Source organism: Rhagoletis zephyria, unplaced genomic scaffold (genome assembly GCF_001687245.7).
Source record: "Rhagoletis zephyria isolate East Lansing unplaced genomic scaffold, Rhagoletis_zephyria_1.1 Rzeph_scaffold_02468, whole genome shotgun sequence".
NCBI classification, from domain to species: Eukaryota; Metazoa; Arthropoda; class Insecta; order Diptera; family Tephritidae; genus Rhagoletis; species Rhagoletis zephyria.
In genome coordinates, this window is record NW_016159552.1 from 32,410 (window position 1) to 49,650 (window position 17,241).

General features: G+C 34.7%; 1 protein-coding gene across 6 annotated transcripts; it reads left to right on the top strand.

The window, feature by feature from the left end:
- The first annotated feature begins 6,866 nt into the window (after nt 1–6,866).
- On the top strand, nt 6,867–11,257 carry LOC108366963 (superoxide dismutase [Cu-Zn], chloroplastic-like). 6 transcript variants are annotated; one of them, XM_017621471.1, is made up of 5 exons: nt 6,867–6,952; nt 7,033–7,242; nt 7,854–8,104; nt 8,711–8,781; nt 11,124–11,257. In XM_017621471.1, the coding sequence occupies exons 2-4, from the start codon at nt 7,045–7,047 to the stop codon at nt 8,754–8,756; spliced, it is 495 nt and encodes a 164-aa protein (XP_017476960.1). In that variant the 5' UTR covers nt 6,867–6,952; nt 7,033–7,044; the 3' UTR covers nt 8,757–8,781; nt 11,124–11,257. The 6 variants fall into 6 exon arrangements, with proteins under 6 accessions (XP_017476960.1, XP_017476959.1, XP_017476957.1 ...); XM_017621470.1 differs by lacking the exon at nt 8,711–8,781; XM_017621468.1 differs by lacking the exons at nt 8,711–8,781; nt 11,124–11,257 and adding an exon at nt 10,624–10,780.
- Nucleotides 11,258–17,241: the final 5,984 nt, after the last annotated feature.

The window sequence follows — 17,241 nt, forward strand, 5'->3', positions numbered from 1 at the left end:
AACCAAATATTAATAATAGACGAATGTTTAGTGCATCTAGGCAAACAAGTGTGTACTTTGAAAATAAAAAAACAAATCTAATAACAAACAAGAGCAAATTAAATGAATAAAATATTAAGCGTTGATAATAAGTTAATAGTAGAAAACAATACTTTTAGAACAACCTTACAAAATATAAATGAAATCAGACCATAAATACTGGTTTACCAAATATCTCGACTCTTGCGCCACCTAACGGCAACATGTTTTGTGAAGTTATTCCTTTTCATGTAATTAATATACGGCCTGAATATGAAACCAATTGGATTATGAATACGAGATTTTCAAATATTTCGACTCCTGCGCCACCTACTGAATTAATTCACCTTTCGTATTGCATTGTCATCGGGTCAAAAATGTATTACAAGATTCGCCCCTAAGAAACATATATATATACATAGAGATCAAGTTAAATAAAAATTTGTAAAAATGATCACATCAAAGGTATACAATAAGTTAACAAACGTAGGGATGTGTAAATTAGGAAGTATGTATGTATGTACGATTTCCCGCCTTATTCCCACAGCATAAATTAAGGCAGAGGTAGAATAACAATTTATAAATACATACATAATTATACTTAGTTATGTATGTATATATAGTTACAGCTCTTATGTATGTATGTAAATATAATAAAATTTGAATGCTTGGATTATACCTATCGTTCTGGCATTTCCATTATTAAGTCAAAGGATCAAAATTGGTTCGCAACTCCAAACAAAGAAACTTTATTTTAATAAAACTAAAAAAGACAAATAATTCTCAGGAGAACCATCTGCCATTTGGGTGTGTTACAAAACTATAGAACACTTAATTTTAAAAGAAGTTCTATCTATATACATACATATATGTCTGAACATTTAGGTAAGGGGTATCACAATCAGCCATACATCTTATCAGAGATTACTAGTATAAGCGTTATCAAACATCCCACTTTAACACGATCAATAAGTCACATAAGAGAACTTAATTTCAATTATTACTGATCTTTTTTAAACCCAACGCTGAAACAAAGATAAGTATTTAATAAAAACAACAACATTACATACTATCCATTTATATTTCGTGTCTACAGGCTTCCATATATTGGCATATACTGTGAAACCCGCTTAAGTGCTCCCTTGAAATTCCTTAAAATATTTACATATTTTGAATCTCAGTGGCAACATTACACTAAAATTGAATGGGCTATAAAACTGTATATTAAAAAAACGCATTTGAGAAAAAGAATTTTCAATTTTGATGAATTCTTTTTTTTAAGTGCTCTATAAAATCTCAAGCTTAGGTTTACATGGTATTTGTCAGGGAATGAACCGTATTTTAATAGAAAAATCTTAAATAAATACGTATACTTAATTAAATGTTTATATTTTATTCAAGGATTTGCATGTTTATGTAAGTCAACAAAAAGATGTAACTACATCAACAATTATGTTCGCTTAAGTAGCCGCATCGAGGTGCTTAAGCGGGTTCTTTTAAGCACCCAACCCGCCTAAGTACCTCAAAAAGCTGACATTTTTCGTGAGGTACTTAAGCGGGTTTTACTGTAGTTCAAGTTTGCCTCGCCTAGAATAATGTATCTACTTAAGTTTATTCAATGAATTATTTAAAGCAAAACACTTTAGTCAAATACCAGTTCACTTTAGTTTTTTTTAAGGTTTTTATTTTTCAGAATATAATCGACTGTATGCACTTTCACTCTAAAATAAATTTCATTATTAAATCGCTCTATTTATTTTCAAATTTTCAAAGCTAAATGCATGACAGTCTCCATGCATTATATTTGCTATACGTTGGGTATAGATATAAGTATTATTGGAATTTTTTTTTGCTCAAATATAAGTTGAAGGTGCAATTGAAGTGGACTATAAAGATTACAAAAATTTCGCTGTTAGAAAATTTTATTATTTTTCTACACGAATATTCACACATATCCGGGGTATTTATGCAATTAAATACGAGGGAAATTAGATAAGTACGACGATAAATGAGCTCGCTTGTAAAGCAATTTTGTTGATCTGCAAAATGGTAGGCCCTGGTCTTTTTCTTCTGTATATAATACGCGAAGGGATTATTTGTCTAAGTCATCATATCTGCAAATATTTATTAAAGATCTTGTGCTGTAGATGTGAAGCCAATAAACCAGTGACTTCATAGAGAGCATTTGTCATATAAGCAACCGTATAAAACATATATAAAAAGCTTTAGAAAGTTTCATCCTCGGGTTATCTTTGGTCGTGACTCACTGAACAGAATTTCGCAATTTATTTGAAAGAAGCTTCGCTTAAACTTGATGCTGGTCATGCCTTGTCAGAGATCGTTTCGCAGAAAAAAATACCACTGCCTTAAGGTTAAATTAGTGGTGACATAACCATAACCATATAAAACAGCTGTTCCAACCAACCTTACGGCCAACACTGTATTCGATTAGTGGTGTCACACCATAACGCCATAACCATAATCAGCTGATATCTGAAGTGCGAGAAAGAACGTGTTGCCGCCAGACGTTAAAAAAAATATTGTTGACAGCCAATGTTTTGGCATTAGTCTAGAAAATGAACCATTTAGCTATTCAAAAACCAAACCAGAACTTCTCACGCTAATTTCAACCTGTACCAATATTATTTGGCGCAAAAATGGGAAGAAGATATAAAAGTTTAAATTAAAATTTTTTGATTTTTTAAATAATAATATACTATGAACTACATAACCGATTAAAAAACTAATGATGCAAAAATAAAGATAGTTAATTTAGCATATACACTTAGCATAATTTTTATGCTTTTTTTATTTTTAATTCAGAAATACTAAAAAACGAAAAAACATCCTATTTTTTCATAAAATAACCTATTTTGAAAAAAAATCCATGATTAATGCAAAATAAATTTATAGTAAAAGAAAGTACAAGTCCAGCATTTAAAACATTATTTGAAGCTTATTTATCGTAATTTATAAAAAAAAATGATTGATGAAGATTTTAGAGAGCCCCTGCCAAGGTCTTTGATCGGAGTTTGATTTTCAATGTTCTTTTTGGCGTTAATACCATTTGAAGTCATATCAACTGGATAAATAGATTTCGGCATAAGAGAAGCTAAGTAACTTCGAAATCTTTAGGCAAAAAGAGATAAGATCTCGTACTAATACCTATTTACAGTACGTTTAATGTAAATAAATGTGAAATTGTTTCATTCAAATTGAAAATCGGTCGCATAATATATCGGACAATGATAAAAACGAAAATGCTTAATGCATTATTTATTCACTTTTTTCTCATAGTGTTAATGCATATCAAACTTTTCCTGTTTGTATGTAAAGAAAGGTCGTTAAGAAACTCTGAAAATGCGAATCTCAACAATATAGTAGGTCCAACATTATTCANACATTTTGATGGGTCTATCTCTTTTTGTTCTGGTACTTACAAACATCGGACCAAAGTTATAATACCATTTCATGCTCATGAAAGGTATAAAAATGATTGATGAAGAGTTTAGAGAGCCCCTACCAAGGTCTTTGATCGGAGTTTGATATTCAATGTTCTTTTTGGCATTAATACTATTTGAAGTCATATCAACTGGATAAATAGATTTCGGCATAAGTACGTTTAATGTAAATAAATAATGTGAAATTGTTTCATTCAAATTGAAAATCGGTCGCATAATATATCGGACAATGATAAAAACGAAAGTGCTTAGTGCATTATTTATTCCCTTTTTCCTCATAGTGTTAATGCATATCAAACTTTTCCTGTTTGTATGTAAAGAAAGGTCGTTAAGAAACTCTGAAAATGCGAATCTCAACAATATAGTAGGTCCATCAATATTCACAGCATTTGTAGGTCACTACATTAAAAGTTAAACTCCTCGTGGATAGGGAAATATCCGTTTATTACATAAGTAATGAAAACACGTGCACTACTCTGAAATAAAGTGAATCTACACTCACATATGTATATACATTAGACTGCATCACTCCCCATTCAAAAAAAAAATCGGTACTATTTTTCCATTGGAATTATAAAAACTATTATCTTTTAAGATTTCCACCAAAATATTTCGGAAAAATATTAAGATTTAAGCGAGCTAGACCGATTTGAAAATACCTCCAAAAATGGTGTTTTTTATGAATAAAAATAGTTTCTTAAAGATTTTTTTTTGAAAAATTCCCCTCAAATGACAAAACGGTTTAAGCTTAAGATATTTGCATAAAAATATTTAAAAAAAATTTGAACGGAATCGTAATGATGATGCAGTTTTTTAACTTTTTTCAAAGATTGGTATAAGAAAAACTTGAACAGTTATTCAAGTTTTTCGTATGCCAATCTTTGAAAAAAGTAAAAAAACAGCATCAAAAATCTCATTCTTACGGTTCCGTTGAAAATATTTTAAAAATATTTTTATGCAGATTTTTTAAGCTTAATCTAATTTGTCATCTGAGGGGACTTTTTTCAAAAAGTTCTTTAAGAAACAATTTTTATTCATAAATAACTTCATTTTTGGAGGTATTTTCAAACTGGTCCAGCTCACTTAAATCTTAATATTTTTTCGAAATATTTTGGTGGACGTCTTAGAATATAATTAATTTTGTAATACCGGCGGAAAAACCGCAACTTTTTTTGGTGATGCAGTCTAATATACATAGATGTATGTACATACATATTTACATACATAAGTTTTTACATATATATTTACATGCAAAAAATTTCAACAATTGGAAAGGCAGCAATTCAAGTGGACTTAACCCTGTAAGCACGTCTGTACATATCTAAATATGTATATTGTATATTTTTATTTGTATCAAAATTACAGAGAGAACAAGTGGTTAGCATCAGCGTGCAAACTTATGAAATATTTCCATACATACAGACAAGCATAACTATGCTCACACATTGCATTAAAAGTGAATTCACCTTTGAAAAAATGTCGTTTTATTGGGTAAATCTCACTTCGGTGAGCGACTGACCCACAAAAAATGTAAAAATTAAGGTTAGCTCGGCAAGCAATTCACGCATCACAAACGGGCGAATGTCGAGTATGTCTGTCTGTGTGTTTTTTTTTTTTTTGTTATCTGAGGGGTGTCTGTTTGCGAATCTAGTTAATTTTTACAGCAATAAATGACATTTTGTAACTGCTTCCCGATTTTATTACACATGAAAGATATGCATGTGTGTATATGTATATGTATATTAGACTGGGTCGGTTCCCATATGAAAGGGAAAAATAAGAAATTCCTTCTGTAGCAGGAAAACTTACTCCGATAGAATGCTGGCTCGTTAAAATGTATCTTCCTGTCATGTCCTAAACACATCCAAATAAAGATTTTTTCATGAGTTTTTATTAATGACAAAATTTTAAAGTGTGATAGATCGTTTAAAAGTATGTTTTTGTATAGTATAAAACTTCATAAAAAACAAAAGTTTTTAAATTATACGGTAACTTAATTTTAATTCAGTCGGCTGGAAAGAGAGCTCGCTGGAATGGGTAATGTTGGTCAGCAGATTATATTTAAACGGTAGGTTGCACCTTGGAATCGGGTTTTCAATAACAAAAAGTTGTGAAAAGCTGTAATTTGGCTGTTTTAGGACTCGACAACGACGAAAATTTTTAAGACGCCAAATTTTTTACATTTATCCCGCGGTGGCGTGCTAAGAGGTTCGCACAACCACTCGGTCTGCTCGAACCCTGGGCCGAGCAATATAAAAAAAAACTTGCGAGTGTATTTCTGCCATGAAAAGAGGTTCTGATCAGAACCATTTCCACTCTCCTTTGTGTGACAACATCAAACCGCAAACCACAAATCGGAAGAGGAGCTCTGCCAAATATTTATTTTTGTTTTATGCTTTCAAAGTAGGTCGAGTGATTACAAATGTTTATTCGCGACCCTGTCTAATGTACACATATGCACATATGTGTGTATATTAGAGTGGTCCAAAAATGTAAAGTCGGAATTTTAATGCTCCCACCCCCCTGGGATTGTTCTACACCGAAAAAATAGACCCTTATTTTTATATTTTGAAATCAAAAAATGTTTAGAGGTCGCACGAAGCGCTCAAAGTTTTCCATGTATTTTGTATGGCGAAAAAACAATTTTCCGTAGAAATGGTATAGAATTCCCGAAAATCAATATTTCGGAAAACTCGGTTTCTCTTCAGTAGACTGCCAATAATACTGCCCAATTATTTATTTAACCATTTTTTATAGTAACTATATTTTATAGGTCCTCAAAAAAACCCAGATAATGCAATGGGGAGACCAATAAAAAATCTTTGGTATTAAAAAATGGTTAAGTAATCGAAGTCTCGTGAAGAGAAATATAGTTTTCCGATCAACAATATTGATTTTCAAGAATTATATACCATTTCTACGAAAACTTGAGCGCACTCTAAATATTTTTTGATTTCAAAATAAAAAATAAAGGGTATATTTTTTTACCATTTTACTTTTTTTTTTGGACCTGCCTAGTGTATATCTTTATAACACACAGCAGTTTTGAGTAATGTTGATGGCATTCGCTTATGTCGCTAAACGATTCATAAACTGCCAGACATGACTTCGGATAACGCGTGATAAAGATTAAGGAACAAAAGGTATAAATTTTACTTTTTGTAACTACTGTATATGCGATTTTATTTTTAATGCAGTAAAGCAAAACATGTGCATGCTCTCATTTTTTTTTCTTTTGTGAGGTGTGATATGGATATCGTATTTAGTCCCCCAACTCGTTTAGTATAATCTATTAAACCTTTTCTTGATACATATCTATAGTACATACATACATATATGTATATGTATATTTTTGTACATTTGAATAATCCAATGTTTATTATCTTTTCAGTAAATCACCAAAAAAAAAAATTCACTCTCATTATGCCTTTATAGCCACATTGGCATTGTGTGCGGTCAGCGCCCTAGCAGAGGTACGTATTCTACTTTCAATAAAGTTTTGTTGCATTCATTGTTGATATTCACACATTTATTTGTCAATTGTCCGTAGCAGAAAAGCGCCACTATGGAAGCCATTGCCTATATGGAGGGCCCCATCGTGAAGGGTAATGTTACATTCATACAGAATGGCTGCTCGGAGAATGTTCATGTGCACGTCTACTTGACTGGATTGGATCCAGGCAAGCACGGTTTCCACGTGCACGAAAAGGGCGACCTAACAAATGGATGTACCAGCACCGGTGGACATTTTAATCCCGATAAGGTATTGGAATAAATATGATTTTTGTCGGAAAATGTCCAAAAGTTATGGACTCTCTTCTGATTGCCTCATAAAGTTTTCTGATCACGAATACTTTCCAGTGGTCCTTTTCTCGCGCATGCGTCTGCTTTCTCAAATGTTCTACATTGATACTCTGCTAATATAAATATATAAAATCTACAGTAATTTTCACGAGTAAAAAATCAGTACGAAACTGTTTCCTTGGCGTTCATTGTGGCATACCTTTTGCGTCTTGCGCTTTGCTGGCAAAGTTATTAAGTTTTATCTGGCAGGACCTTAAGTTTTGTAGTGGCAGGAAAAATTACACTGAAGATGATGAAACACCAACAAATTTAAACAAACGAAATATAACAATAATAATGAAGTTCTGCAAATGTATTTTGTACCGTGTCATGGGTTCATATTAGAGGTTCGAGTCCCATGAATTTACTCTTTAAAAATAGTCCCTAAGTGATAAAGCTTTGATTGTTAAACCTCTTGTTTTTTTTTCTAATAATTTAGCCGAATCAAACAAGGAAGCGAAATTCCAAAAAAAAAACTATAAAACCTTATACATAATAATTAACTTATTTTCTCTCCACTCCCCCCTGTAGATGGATCATGGGGCGCCTGACGATGAAGTGCGCCACGTTGGCGATTTGGGCAATGTGGAGGCCGATGCGAATGGCATTGTTGATACCACTTTCACCGACCACTTGATCAGCTTAACTGGCAAGCGTACCATCATCGGACGCGGACTGGTTGTGCACGAATTGACCGATGATTTGGGCAGGGGTAGCCACCCCGATTCGAAGAAGACTGGCAATGCAGGTGGACGCTTGGCTTGCGGTGTCATTGGTGTTAAGTAAATATCAGAACAAAACAAAAAAACAAAACCACACGCCTCTACTTTGTACACGCTAATTGTATGAAAGCTTCAAATCAAAATAAGTATGGCTGTATATGTCATTGTTGATTTTAACTGTTGTACTATTGTTGTAACATGTCAATCATTTGCTTAAACAGCGCCGTAGCGCAGTGAAGCAGGCTAATGTATTTTTTCCTTGGCTTTTTATTTTCATTTAAACTGCTATTATTTTTGATTTATTTTTTGTCGATTTCTCTAGCTTCCTTGCTCTCTATTTCATTTTGTTCTATTTTTTTCTGTTTTATTGTTTACACGTTTTCTTCACTAACCCTTTCTTGCCTTTAAAGTTTGAGCAAAAATTTATGTTTTGCTTATCATTTTGATATGCAACGACTTTAATAAATTAATGTTTTGTGGTTAACCAAATCGGCCAAATTAATATAAATTTATTTTGTGGTCATTTATTTATATAGGACTGTGTGTATATTTATTTTGGGTGCTTATTTAGATTGGGTGTTTATTTTACTTGTATAAACGTGTATATATATGTATTTGAGTATGCTTTTTTGTGTATTTAGTCGTAATTAAGCGCTTCATATTTAGACATAAACTTGTACATGGATGCACCGCCACAACAGGAAATACATAGCTACATAAAAGCACCCACTTCAAGGGTACGTATGACAACCTCTTCTATTAGTCTAACAGGAAAAAAGTCATTAGTTTTAGTTGCTTGCGTGTTTGCTGCTAATCAAACCTTTCAAATCTATTGTATGAATGAATATTTACACACATCACATTTACATATGATTTACCAAAGAAATTACCAGAATGTAAGAGTTCGATTATTTTTTTATTGTCATGATGTATGCTAGAGTCATAAATAAGCTCGCAATAAGGCCATGCTTTGACTCTAATAATACAAGAAGACAATGCCAAATACGACATAATATAAATATGTATCCGTTTATGGTTTTTGGCTGACAATGTTTTCCCTCCGTCGCAAACTCATGAAGTGGTCAGTTCTGTTTTACTCCCACTGTAGCATTTTACCACAACGAAAGATTTTATTCTAAAGCTTTCTGAATAAAATGTATAGAAAGCTCAAAAACGCTCTGTAGGCGTGCCGATGCAGGGGTAAATTCTGACTTAAATTCTTAAGCGCAAGTGGGGAAAACTTGATGGAATTAAAAGTTTAGTTTATAAACGTGAGATAACGTAACCCCATCAAAAAATTTGCGTGGAATGCCCTTGAGCTTAAAAATAATCGCGACCAAAAAACATTCAACGTGGAAAGCTTTTCGTTGACTTTATATGAACAAGTTCGTCAAAGGCTATTAGATAGAGCTTTTTAACGATCAAATCATATCCCTTCGGGTTAAGCTGTTTTGCTTTTCAAAGCTCTGAATACATTTTATATGGAAGTGCAGAAAGTAAAAGCTCTCTCTGAGTGACGACGGTGCAAAATTTTGTTGGCGGTTATAGCGCCGGACGGGCCCATGACAGTCGTCACTATTTTATATGATGCGCTTAGAGCAAGAGCTCTCTCTGATCGTCTATGATGGAAAACAACTTATAAAAAGCTTAAAAAGCTCTGATCCCGGCTACGTTTTAACCCTCACTTATTCAGCGCAGTGATGATCAGAAAGGTTTTATTCTATCTAACCTGTATAAAGCAAAAAAAAACTATGCAATAGTGCAAGAGTTTTGCCCGTCACTGATTAAGTTTATGGCTTATTTAAATTATACAGTCGTCGAAAGGTTTCGACGCTGGATATCCCAGTATTTTTTTCTTTATTTGAGCAATAGAAGTCACATCAGCAATCTTTAGAATTTTTGTTTATTTTTCTGTATGTATGTATTTGTACAGTTTTCAACAATGTAATGCCAGAGGTCTAACTTAAAATATAGAAACAAAAAAAGTAGAGAGTTACCACCTGTTTTAAAATTGCAGTTTAAGTAAATTAATAAGACAAAGCAAATATTGCAATATGGCTGTCAAAAGAAAGAAGGCTTAGAGCCGAAAATACTTTTGAGGAGGTTGCCACATGTTTGAAAATTTTAATTTAATTTAATTGTCAAACTGCAGAGCTTTAGGAGAGTTTACTTCCAAAAATATTTTTGAACGGGGTTGCCACCTGTTTGAAAATTTCAGTTTAATTAGATTGATAAAATAAATGACATATTACAATACGGGTATCAAACAACACAAAAATACAATTAAGGCACAGTGAAGAACGCCGAGTATTTGCTAGTTGTATATAAAATTTGTTCACCTCTAAGAAAGTACTAAACTATTTAGATACTGTTGACAGTAAACACATTTATGTTTTTGCATACCTAGCAGTGTAAAAAGTGCTAACACATGAACACAATCTGCATTCGCACTTAAATAATCCAATAACGGAGTTAAAAAAAACGTAATGCAACCCTGCAAATACATACCTTTTGGTCACATGACTAAAAAATACTTGTAACAAGGCTTAACTATGTAATTTGAATAAATATTTTTTCAGCGCTTACCCATCTCATCAAGCATCAGTCATTGGTTGTGAGCCAACATTTTTCGTGCCCCATCAACAGCCACAAGATCATGCCGTCTATCCCATTTTATCATCGAGTCTACCATATCCATATGCCTTACCATACTTTTATTAAAAAAAGCGAACGTTGCAGAGCCATCCATCATTCAAAATAATCATTTGTAATACTCGACTTGCAGCCAATTTTACGAAAGCATGTTTAGTGTGAAATGATTTTAATTTTTTGAATTTCATAAGGAAGTTGACAGAAAATGAAAAATCATTTGCCATTTAAATTGCTGGTGAAACCGGGTGTTAGATAGAGCCCAGAAAATAATTTCCGCTAATCATAAGTTTTGTGTAGTTGGCCATCATGTCTCACGTCTCAATGTGTTGTCTTCAATTTAAATTTAACATGCTTAAGTCATACATATGTACATACATAACTTCGAAATCATAGCCCTTTCTAAATTTTTAATGGAAACCCTTTTTAGCGGCGAAGTTCACGAATGGCCCTGTACGAATAATGCCAGCCCTGCAGTGTCAGTATTTTCCATGCTTGCCTTCGTCCTGACGGTGTTAGCGGCTCGAGTATTAGTTTAGATGAAAGCAACGCTGGAGAGCGAATTGCTAGCAAATAATATAAAACATCGGCAGGATATTTAATTTAACAAAAAACAAACTTGTATTCAATGTATTTAAATTCTCAAAGCATTATTTTATATTATACATGCTTGGTTATTTATATTTATAATTTACTAACAATTAACATACAAAATAAACAAATGAAATGCCTTTCAATAAAAAGCAAATGGAATAAAAAAAAAGAATTTTATGTCCGTAAAAACAGTGACTAACTAATTTTTGATTAATGACAACAAAAGGACAATCACAAATACAATTAGTTAGAGCAGCACAAATTTCCTAAAAGAATTTACTAGTGTTGGGAAGTATCGAGTACTTTGGAGGAACGAGTTCTTTGGTATTGATACTTTTGAGGATCGGGTATTTTTGAGAGTGCTGAGTATTTTCTGTAAATATGCACATGTTGGTAACATTTCATTGCCAGCTTGTAAGGCAGCACTTTATTCAAATACAGTACAATCATTTATAAATGCCGGTAAATGTAAAGAAAACGCAGTACTTTCAAGTAAATATTTGACACTTAATACTAAGTACTTTGAATCGATCCTGAGTACATGTAGCAATGCGATGATTGGACAGATTGTTTTTGAATACTGAGTACTATCGAGTTCTTTTGTGAGTACTGAGTACTTTCGAGTTCTTTTGTGAGTACTGAGTACTTTCAAGGTCTTTTATGAATACTGAGTTCTGTGAAGTATTCAATAACGGTACTTCTAACAATTGGCTGCTTTGAGAATCCAGTTCTGAGTACTTTTGGTACCGATACTGCCCAACACTACTGTTTACTAGAGTACGATGTGCACTGAAGCGAATGTAATTATGTATGTATGAGTGTACTATATTCCTTTAATAACTTTACAAAAATCCACCCCACATAAACCGTGGGTAAAACCATTTGTTAGCTATGGCTGACAAAGTAAATAAACTCCCAGCAAACGTCACATTCTTAAAATAAATAATGCGGCTCAAAAGCTTTTAGGGTTTTGATTTGACTTTCGCTTTGGCTTCCTTTCAAGAAAAATACATACATACAAAGGCTACTAAAGCAGTTACATACATATGTGCATACACATAGGTAAATACAATAAGGTGGTGGATTCGCTTTATCTAAACCGACTTTTTGAACATTTTAGGCGGTCTTTTTGAAATCTTGATTTTTCGAATACTGAGTAAACCGGATTTTCGCAATCGAATAAATCAGGTTTGCACCTAGTTTGTTTATATACCGGCATCCAAAAATTCTAAATATTTATTTTATTGAAAAAGTGAATGCATAGAACATTTTTATTTATTTAATTCAAATTTTCCACTGCAGAAAATTATTTAGAAAAGTAATTTTTAAGCAAAAAATACGACCAACTTCAATGCTCATATAAAAACTTAAGTTCATTTCTTCATAATCCAATGATTGGAACTAAAGCAATGGCATGGAACCGCCCCTAAGGTGCAACCTTTTAAATAACAAAAAAAAAAAAAAACAAATCGGGTAACGTGGTCCATAGTTAAAGCGGTAATATAAATGAAAAAAATATATAAAAAATATTCCGACGAATTGATAACCTCCTCCTTTTTAAGTCGGTTAAAAAGAAAACCGAACGAAAATCTTTCAGTTATCTTTTTCTTTATTGTAGCAGCTTACAGAACTACACGTGGTCTTCATTCTCATCTAACGGCAGACTCGGGGAAAAAGCCATATCCGACGAATTTGGGCCACAGGGAGTAGGATGTTAGATGAGCTGATGTGAGTCGCCATATAAAGGTTTAACCTGCTACAATATCCAGGATGGTGATGTGGCAAAGTATCGTGAGCCTCACGAAGCAGCTCGAGCTCTTCGTCCGCGTTGTGTAGCGTTGAATTTTTCACTCAGCTTTTCTGTTTTGCTTGTATGTAATTCAAAATACTTCGAACTTATTTTGCTTTATTGATTTCTAAATTAAAGCTATGCGTACCTATTTTTAGTAGTCATATTGTAATTTTGGTCATGAACTCTGACTAACAGTATATTTAACTGTAGAGAAAATATGTAAAATAAAGCCGGTTTTCCGGGTTTTCTTGAGTAGAAAACCAATAATCGAACACCTTAGGTTAGGTTAGGTTAGGTTAAAGTGACTGCCTACATTCCACATGGGAGAGAGACATACTTAGACCCAATGGGTCCGTTGTAATACCAATTAATGGCTCGAATTCGAATCCGTCCGTACACCGAGAAGTGGAACCAGTTGCGTTAAGTTCAGAAAGCGCGAGAATTCGTAAATTCCTGCTTCACTTACATCGGTGAGACAGACAAAACGGTGGTGTTGAAATGAGTGTCTTCCCCCCCACATGAGGCCGGGGCAATGGCAGAGGTAGTGCTCCTCGCTCTCTTTCCATTTCGTTCTCGTCGCGGCAACCACGGCAGAAGTCATTAGCCGACAAACTCATTCTGCTAGCATGCCTTCCCATTAAGCAGTGGCCTGTAATGATACCGGTCACCAGCCTTAGTAGAGGGCGGTTTAACCGAATGAGTGCGTCGGATCTTTCCTTGTCGAATCTGGGCCAGATTTGTCGAGTCGTCCCACACATCGGTTCTTCCGACCATCATTTTTTTGCCTTCCCAACGAAGTATGTCCTGAGCCATGTCTCATAGGTAGATAGGGGTATGCGCGCTGCATGAGAAGATTTTACGTCAGATAGGGTGGTTCAGATAGGCAAGTTCGCCCGCAGCACAGTCACCTTGAATGTCCCTGTGGCCTGGTACCCACACGATGTGAGTAGTAGATTTTGATGCTAGACCGTTAAGGTCTATCGCAGTTATAGACGAGGTCTTGTACCATTCCAGCGTCTTGATAGCTGCTTGGCTATCGGACTATATATAGTTACGGAAGGCTGATTAAGCGAACATTCACTAAGCCAGAGTGCAGCCTCTTTTATAGCCGCAAATTCTGCCTGGAAGACACTACAGTGGTCTGAAAGCCTAAAGCAGAGATCAAGTGAGAGGTCCTTCGAGTGTATCCCACTGGCTGTGGAGTTATTTTGGTGGCCTCAGACCGAGTAGTCCTCTCAGTCCTTCCTACGATACGAACTTATTCTCGAGCTCCATCGGTGGTGTTGTGTAGTCTGGGGACCTGAACGTATCGGGGTAGTTGGTTGGAATGTTGGTGTGACCGAATCTGGTGTCTTTCCATTTTGACAGTGCATTTATTCTTATTACATTGTAGCTTGCCTGTAGCTTTCCAAAAGGCTCTGCGGGCAGAAAGTTTAGGATGTGATAAGCATGCATGCCGCCCATGGAACCTTGTGGTGAGTGGTACGCACCATGCGCGGCCATGCGTAGAAAAATTTCTTCCCCAGCCATACTCTCTGGCTTATAAATAGATTTTAACGACCCTGGTTAGTGTACATACATTCATATATAGTATATTATATACTTTGAGTTTATTTATGTAAATAAATAAAATGCTACCCGCCCATTCTTTTAATAAACGTACCTATACCATACAGTTGTAATTTGTTTTATAAACTACTCGGAAAGAACTATTTTGCTTACAACTATTTTTTTTTCTTGGAATAATATCCAAAATTATATAATTCAACTGACCTAACCCCACCTCAACACTCATAAGTTTGAGCAATTGCGAGTACTGGTGAATCAGCGTACATACATACATTTTTCGGACACAGTCCGGTTGTTCTTGGCAATTCCTTTGAAGCCGTCAAATGCCAAACACGTAACCTTAATTACTGGCACAAACGCTTAAAGTACAAGAAAATTTGCATTGGAATCTTGATTGGCTGTGCTGCTACGCAAAACTGTGACTGCTGCGAGAATTCCTGCACATTAACTTCAATTTTCTTGACGCTTTTCACAGCAAGTGACCAGTGAAATCACGCAATGAGTTCCAGTTTAATAATAAATTAAATGAGGTTGCAAAGAAAATCAATAAATATTCAGGGGAAACACTTGAGAAAGCGCTTGAAATGATTTCATTGTACGAGGATGCATGATAAAAGCATAGCAAGGTATAACCGTTCTCTCATTTTGTCGGCCATGATTTTTTTTTGAAGTTTGCCAGCATTTTAAAATCATATAAAATTGAAAATAAAAAATTGAAATTGTTCGAAATTGTTGTTGCTTGAGATTGAAAATGAAATTGTGTGTGTGAGTTTGTGAGTAAATTTAAAAATTAAATTGTTTGGAAACGTCAAGAATTTTAAAAGTGCCTCTCAGCGGTTCTACCTTACTATATTTTTATCATGCGAGGATGTAGTCCATGCACGTTTTCTTTTAGTAAGGGAAATTACAGAGAAATCTTAAAAACAGTCGCTACCTTTTGACCTTTTGGGAAGTTGGTTAAACTTAAATAGTTGAAATTAAAAGAATTCGCGGAAATTATGGTTTAATAAGTGCTGCTTATTATAAGGGATAAGTATGTAAATATGTATTTGGGATTGAACATCCCATCGTTTCGTTGCTACCTGATAGTGGCTTTAAAATCTAAAAGGCCCTACACACGCATTGATTTATTGGCCAACCAGTTAGCCAACCGCTAGAAGTTGGTGGTAAATAAGCCGTGTGTAGGCAAGTTGGCAAACCTTCGACAAGTTGTTCGTCAGGTTGGAGTAAAATCAAAAAATCTTGATTTTTGAGGCAGATTGGTCAACTTGTTGCTCTTTATGTAGACAAGTTGGCAACCTAAAATGCGATTTCATTTTTTTAAAGGCGCATTAAGGTTAACATGTGTTTTCGGTTCGTTTCGCTAGTGAAAATGCGTATAATTTGTGAAAGAAGGGACGTTAGCAATTACAAATACATACAAATGTTGTATTGCTCACAGTTCAAAAACACTCACTCAAATGAAATCGGCCAACTGGTTGGTGCGTTTGTAGGGAACTTCGTTAAGTAGGTTGGCCAACTGGTTGGCCGATAAATCAATTCGTGTGTAGGGCCTTTAACGAGAGAAGCATACAATCTGATTTTTTTGCTTAACTCTGCAACCTTGTCAAGAATACTTCGAGCTACAGAAGATCTATTCTTCAAGCATGATTGCAAGGTTGAAATATTCAATGGACAATGGATTCAGGATAGCAAGACTCCTTAATATCACTTCACTAAGTGCATATGTGTGTATGTATTAGCAACATAAAACACAAGAGTATGGAAGCGAAGATAGAAATTTCAATAAAACAATGCAGACACTGACTTTTTTGTGTCTGGTAAACTAAACTTTTATTAAACGTTAATGCGATGTTAATCACTCAGTAACAAAAAAAAAGTCTGTATGTTTAGTTATATAAGAAAACAAACAGCTAGTTTACTCTTACCCCACCCCTCATTATAAATAAAATCAATGTATGCTCGATAGGTATCCAACTATTATTGCCACTTTGTCCGGTGAGTGCATTGACTTGTTGACAAGTTTGAATAAAATACGATGGCACCTATGCCCGCAGAACATAAAAACGGTTAGAACAAACATAAACCTTACGCCTAAGCAAAGCATTTCTTGAGGTGCCACATACCCGACAACGAAATGAACGTCACACGCAACTACGGCAAGCAACAGCGTCGGTCGCGTGAAGTCAAACTGTCGATTAAAATAGGCAATGGCGCGCTAACGTCGAGAGGGTTGCGGTTGGTTAACACCAACACACATACACACACACACACACACCAACACGCACACACACACACACACACACCAACACACACACACACACACACACACCAATAGGGAATGGCGTGTGGACAATGGCGTAAGGAAAACTGGAGCAGCGTGGGACCTACACCACCGGAAACTAGTGCCCGTTGAACTCTGCCGTAAAAGTTTCAGTCACCGATGATGGCAGCGACAAATGGAAGGCAAAATCGGTTAAAAATGCGAGTTTGCGCGAAGTAATTTGGCACAAAAATGTATGGAGCAGTTAAAATAAAAAAGGTGAAAGAAAATACGAACGAAAGTAGTACACCACAAGGGGGGTGGGGGGGT